Source organism: Vigna umbellata, chromosome 11 (assembly GCF_029865625.1).
Source record: "Vigna umbellata cultivar VRB3 chromosome 11, Vumbellata_1.0, whole genome shotgun sequence".
Lineage (NCBI taxonomy): Eukaryota > Viridiplantae > Streptophyta > Magnoliopsida > Fabales > Fabaceae > Vigna > Vigna umbellata.
The window spans coordinates 12,195,652-12,202,738 of NC_142175.1; the positions used below are offsets into that span (position 1 = coordinate 12,195,652).

The 7,087-nt window shown below is 35.1% G+C and overlaps 1 protein-coding gene across 1 annotated transcript; it reads left to right on the plus strand.

Moving 5' to 3' along the window:
* Positions 1-400: 400 nt before the first annotated feature.
* Positions 401-976, plus strand: LOC148190988 (uncharacterized). The gene is made up of 2 exons (XM_088101237.1): positions 401-548; positions 612-976. The coding sequence occupies exons 1-2, from the start codon at positions 401-403 to the stop codon at positions 974-976; spliced, it is 513 nt and encodes a 170-aa protein (XP_087957363.1).
* The last annotated feature ends 6,111 nt before the right edge of the window (positions 977-7,087 follow it).

The window sequence follows — 7,087 nt, forward strand, 5'->3', positions numbered from 1 at the left end:
CTTTCTGAGGGTGGTGACCCTCCTCCTCCTTCTTCACCACCATCTCGGCACGAGAAGTGGAAGTTAGCCCATATAAGACCATCGGGCTCCTATACTTCTGACTCTGCCAGAGAAATATCTAAAAGAATTATAAGTTGTAGATTCTCATATTTTTAAATTATTTTTGTTATATATATTACATAGATATTTAAAATGATTTTGAACTTTTTTTATGTGACAGGACTCCTTGGTTGAGCACAGCTCCTAAGGTCAATTCACACAAGAAGGTCGTCAGGATATTCTTGCCACAGCTATTAGACGACTTAAGCACCCAGGACGGGTGCGTGGTGCTGGGACTAGCATAGGCATACGACAATTCTTTGGGTCTTCCTCGCGTCCATATTCATACATAAGAAAATAGATGATGCAGGAGATCATAAAGAAGGTTCGGATAGAGTTGTATGATGAAGTTGCTGAAATGGTTGTGCGCCAGTTCCAGCAGCATTATGAGGATTATGGCAATCGTCCTCCGTCATCTCCTGTAGCAGAACATGTTGTGCCCCCTACAGGTAAACTCATTTATTTTTGGTTACTAATTTACTTTTTGTATAACCTAACATTTAATTTGACAGGTAAAAGCGGTAAAGGAAGTTGTTCAGCTGCCGGTGCCCCAGGGGACGACATGGATGACACTCGTCCATGTCAGTTATATATTCTATCTGATATTGGGACCATGTTAGTGGCTCGTGGTACAGTTTATGAGACAATCACTGTACTGCATGGTGTACAGCTTGCAGAAGATGAGGTCAAGGTCACAGTGGATGAAGTTGTCATACCAGATGTCGTTCTTCCTGTGCCTACAGATGAGTTCTTCACTGTGGAAGAGGCATTTAAGTCCTTTGTCGCTTGGCCTAGACATTTGGTTGGTGATGTATCTGATCCCCCGGTAAACACTCGTACTATATACTTCTCAATTTTAATATTTACTTCTAATTGACGTTATAACATAACCATTTTTGCATTTAACAGCAGATAGGTCAAGAGGAAAGTCCTACACCGAAGAAGACTCATTTATCTGAGGATGACCCTCTTGGTGCGTTAGACGAGCTTGTTAAAATCATTTTAGATGCGCCGATGAATGTACACTGGGATTCCACTACATTTGGAAGAGAAGCTCAGATCCCATTGTACTTGCATCATCAAGATGTTAGGGAGCTTGCGTCGGGGAAAGAAGAAATCAATATTACACTCATTCAGTTGTGGATGATGTAAGTTTATGCGAACTTTTTTATATAATTATTTTTTATCAAGTTACTTATATCAGATTATTTCTTCATTTTAGGTATATGTTTGATGTTAGTAACAAAAAGGGGTTCAACGATGTATATGGGTTCATTAACCCCTCTTTGACTCATGAAAGAAATAAATTTGATGATATCCAAACATACATCACCACCTGCTTTGGAATGGGGAAGGACATATATTTTCTCCCTTATATACATGGGTAAGTGAAATTTGTTAACTTTAAAGTTTCATTTATTAATTTTGGTATATGACAATGAAGTTATTACCAATTTCAGGTGTCATTGGCAGCTGCTTGTGATCTCCATACTAGAGAACACTACTGTCTAGTTTTGTTTATTGCACAAGTCTCCTCCCAGCTCTCTTAGACATGTAGTAGATTGGTAAGAACCTCAAGGTTTCAACTTTCTTTGTTGTATAAATGTATGCTAAAGCAATTTTTTTTAATAGTTCCCTTGCAACACATATGACGTTATCTAGGAGATCTACTACTACAGCTAAAAAGCTTGCATGGGTTGCCCTTAAGGTTTGGTATTTTAGTCCATACTTTGTTACATTTGGTTCCATTCAAATGATGTTACTTAACATTTTATAATTATGATGATATATTGTAGTGTAATAGACAAATGGGGTCATATGAATGTGGTTACTACGTCATGTTTTGGATGATGACCATCATTCGTGCACATTACACCAGTGGATGGGAAACGGTAAAATTTAGGTTTGAATTTTATTTTCTCTATAGTTAGGATTTCATATACACTAATTGAAATCATTGTGTTTTATGCAGAGATTTAATAGGACTGCTCCAATTCCAGAGAAGTCAATTCAACTTGTGAGGAAAACACTTGTTAAATATGTAATTCATTTATATAATAGTATGTAGTAGATATTAGGATATAGTAAGTTCTAAGTTTATGTTTCTAAGTTGTTTTATGCTTTTCTACATTATTATAAGTTTAACTTTGTACATTGCATTGATTTATGCTTGAAACTTGATTTATGATTACTTTGGATTGATTTATGCTTCTAAGAAGTTGATTTATGATTTCATTCAATATGTTTTAATATAATTTTCATTTAAAATATACGTTTCTGCATTATTTTGGATTGTTTTGGCTATAAAAATATATGCAATTTTGTTTCTGTAGATGGAAATGTTGTAGAAACATACATCATTTTAAAAAAAAAACAAGGATATATGCCTCAGTTCACGTCATAATCGAAGTAGAAAGGCCCCTTATGGCCTCGTTATGGTCACGCCCGAAGCAGAAAGTCTTGCGAATGAGAAAAAAAAAAGGTCTACTGCCTCGGTTCCAGCTACAACCGAGGCAGTAGAGTGGGACATACTGCCTCGGTTCAGGGGAACCGAGGCATAAAGTCCTACGAAAAAAAATTAAAAAAACCAAAAACTTTACTGCTTTGGTTAAGGTTGAACCGAGGCCAAATTTTCTCCTTTTATGCCTCGATTCTCAACCGAGACCAAAAGTATTAGACTTTTTGCCTCACCTAAATATGCCTTGGTTCGAGAACCGCTGCCTATAGACAAAAATAACCGTTATCGTTTCTCTTGACTGTACTAGTGCATGTACCATGTTGTTTTTCTTTTGGCCATTCTTTTGGTTGTGTTGAACATGTGACACTACCTCTGTCACATTATACTGTCATTGTCACGTGACATAATATCAATTTGACATGTGACAAATTTTTTTATTTTTTTAAATATAAAAAAATAAAATAAAAGTATTTAAAAACTATTTTAGAAAGTTTAATAAAAAAGTCACGAAGTGAGATGTGACCCTCCTTAACGTCTTTAATATTATACTAATGTCAAATACTTGCATTTTCAAAAGTAAGAATATAATTGAGAAAAAAAAAGTTATTAAATCAATAAACAACTTAAAAAAAACGAGAACTACTATAATGATTAAACTTAAATTTAAAATTAAAAAGAAATACACAGTTATAATTAAGATTCTTGACAGAAATCATGGTCATTCGTACGTTTAACTACGGTTCTTTACCACTATCATCATCGTTTGTGCAATTAAAAATTTGTCTTTTTTTGTGTGTTAGTTAAAGAGATGTAGTAGTTACTTATTTATATATTTGTATACTAGTTAAAAAGATTTTATAAGAGGTTTATAATAATTATTTTAGTACATAAAATTTGTATACGTTTTCTTAAGAGTAAACTTAAATATATTTTTAATCCTCAATTAGATATAATTTTTTTAGCCTTTCGGAAAAATCTTACAATTTCTAAACTTTAAAATTGATTTTTCGGTATTTTAGATAAAATTTATACAAATTAATTCTGAAAACAGCATTTGTCCATTTTCATTCAGTTTGTTTCAACCCACCGAATGAGAAGATTGGACACTGCAACACTCATAAAATTAATTGCATTCATTAGAAAAAAAACAAAATTCATGGTCCCTATAAACGTGAACAGAACATAATCAACGAAGAAGATATTTTCTCCCTGCTTATTCATCCAACCAATTTCATTATTAAGAAGGAAAAAGAATGTAACCTTTTCATATAAGAATTTATAAAAATAAAATAACAATAAAAACTAACATTTCCAGTATATTGATCACTTTGAGTTTATTAATCACACGTAACTAGGTGACATACGTTTCATAATGTCGCATAAGCAATAACACCACCTTTGTAGACAAAATCATCAACACCAATATTTTTAGACTGATTTTGTAGATTTTTAATAATTTCATAAATAATTATATATATTTTTCAAAGGACTGATTTCTACAATTTTTTAAGAAAAAAAAATCATATTTAAAGAGATAAAAATTACTAGTTAAACTGTTAAATATGTTTTAGTCTTTAAATTTTGATGTGAAATTTAAATTTATCCATGTCCCAAATTTGATATAATTTTATCCTGAAGCCTTAAAATCAAATAAATATATTCTTTAATCCAAGTTGTCAGAACCAGTAAAATCAAAAGTCAAAAACCAGTAATATCCACACACGTATTTGTTTAGTGGAATTCACGTGTCAAGAGGGGAGTTCGACACTCAGATGACGAACGCCAGGTGTCAAGCTGAGAGGAGTCAGAAATCAGTTAGTGGGAAACAGGTGTCGACTGAGGAGGGGACGTTCGTTTTTGAGTGGGAAGCAAAACTTGGATTTTCAGAAAAACACTCTACTCTCTGCATGCACCCTCTTTCCAGATTTCTGAAGAATCCCATTTTCTCCTCCTTCTCTCTACCTCCTCTTCATCTTCTCTCTTAGAAAACACTCACTTTCTCTCCTCCGATTAATATTCCGGGACCGTAGGAGCACTTCCGGCGTCAAGAGCTTCAAAATAAACCGTTCGGTTTGTGAAGCTGGGCTGGTAAGTCCTTCCCCTCGCTCTGTCACTCGTTTTCCCTAAACATACAAACCCAGTTATGGGTTCGTGCGTGGATCACCATTCTTAAAATGAGTGGTTCTGATAGTGTCGGGTTATCACTTGTTGTAGTTTGAATTGTCGAGCGTTGACGGTGGGAGAACCTGTGGTGGGGAAATTGTATTTCGGCATCCGGGAACGTTCGGTCACGCTCAGAGGTAAGGGAAGCTTATTTAATTTAATTTGTATGCTGTTGAAATGTTTGAACGTTCGTTTAGTTGATTGAATGATTTTGATGCATGATGACTGGGGTGATTGGATTGAATGAACGTTCGTTGAGTTACAAAAATTAAAGTGAAGTATGAGTATTGTGATATTTGACTATACGATATATGGTGGTTGCCCTATCAGATGTATGAAAAATAAGAAACTTATATGATATGGATTGTATGAAGTATGAAAGTTGATTACGATATAAATGTATAAAGTTAAGAAACTATATGTTAAGAAATGAGTTTGAAAATAAACAAGTCTGGTATGAAATTTCTCATATAAAAGTGTACGTTCGTTACTGAACGGTCATTGACCGTTCGGTTTTCTTGGTGAACCTAGTTGAAACAGGATTCTTTCATTTGGAGAGAATCCCAGTTGAGGACGAGCGTCCTCATGTGGTAATACTATGCTTAAGCGTTCAGCCAAGCATAGTTGTGATAAACTCAATGTGTGTGTATATATATATATATATATATATATATATATATATATATATATATATATATATATATATATATATATATACGTAATTGTATATTATTGTTTTTCGTAAACACCACTTCAATAACATCTTACTATAACTATCAAGCCTTTTGTTAGAAGTTATTAGTGCTTGGTCTTACACCTAGTGCTCGTACTGAGTAGTGCTCGATCTTACACCAAGCGCTCGTACTCGTTTCTTGTATAATCTATCGTGATGAAAGTAGCGTTCGTCTAACTTAAATAAAATCTTCTTCTCCACCGTGCTCGGTCATTGACTGACTTTCGGATTTCTGGATGTAAATGCAAATAAGTTAAATATTCATAAGCGTTCGGTTTTATTCATGAGAATTCTTCTAAGTATTATTATTGGAATATCTTGAAGTGTCTGTATCGATTGGTTCCAGCCTAGAGTCGTAGCCTTTGGCGAGGTCTTTTCAGCGTTCGGTCAGAGTTATCAAGAGTTGGTTCATATAATTGATTCACTTTGAAATGAACTTTCGGTTCATTCGTTCCTTGCTATATCTATTACACTCGGTTCTCTCTCAAACCGACAGTAAACCTCTCGGTCTTATTCTAATCTGGAACTGAAGACCTATTTGTCTCGTTTCAAGTGTTCGTCCTCGTTCTGAGTGAGGATTAACGTTCGGTATTTGGTGTGTTTTATAAACTTTTGATCAAAGAGGAAATTGAAATGATTGATAATGAAAGATGAAGCTAAAATGATTGGTAATGAAAGACAGACTTGAGATGATTGATAATGAATGATGAAGAAAATACGAGATGAATGGAATGTTGTGAATTTGTACGAGCGTTCCAGGGAGGAACGACTCAGGATTGAGAATTGAGATTTGTAAAGTATGACTGTGGTTATGCTAGTACTGGCAGTTCATCCTGATGTTTCGTGAGTACTCGTCCTCACGTAGAGGAGGGTAGGTCATGTGTGGAAACGGCAGGAGGTCCCGTCCTTAGGGGTACTTTGGATGAATAGGATTAACCTCGGGTGGCAGCTGATGAGAGTATTCCAGTTACTACTTCACCCGGGTGCACGAACGCCTCACTAGTGCAGCGAAGGGCTTTTACCGCGGTTCATTTTCACTATACGTCGCGGTTCTTGAACCGCGGCATATTCAGCCGCGATAGTAAGTCAGACACTTTATACCGCGGTTCTAACCGCGGTATATAGGCTGCGGAATATGCCGCGGTTGTCTAGGGAACCGCTGCCTAAACCCTAAAAAAATTTTAAAAAAAAAATTAAAAAATGCACTATATGCCGCGGTTGAACCGCGGCATATAGGCCGACGAATATGCCGCGGTTAGTGTCAAAACCGCGGCCATATGTCTCGTTTGTAAAAAAAAACGAAGCACTATATGCCGCGGTTGTGGTTAGAACCGCGGCATATTCCCCTGCAGTTTTTTAAAATTGCAGGTCTGTTTTTGTGATATCCATTACCACAAAAACAGACCTGCATATAAAAACATTTACAGAAATTCAATTTCAACATAACAAACACATGTTCAAATGTATTTCAACATCAAATAAAGTAGAGAGTCTAAGAAAATTCTATCTAATCAAATGCATTGTTTAAATCTAAATCTAAGAGCTATTGTATAATCTAACTATATACTTCGCAGCAGCGTTCCTAATGAATAGTAGTGACTTCTCAGGAACTGGTGTAGTAGTCTTGAATCTCT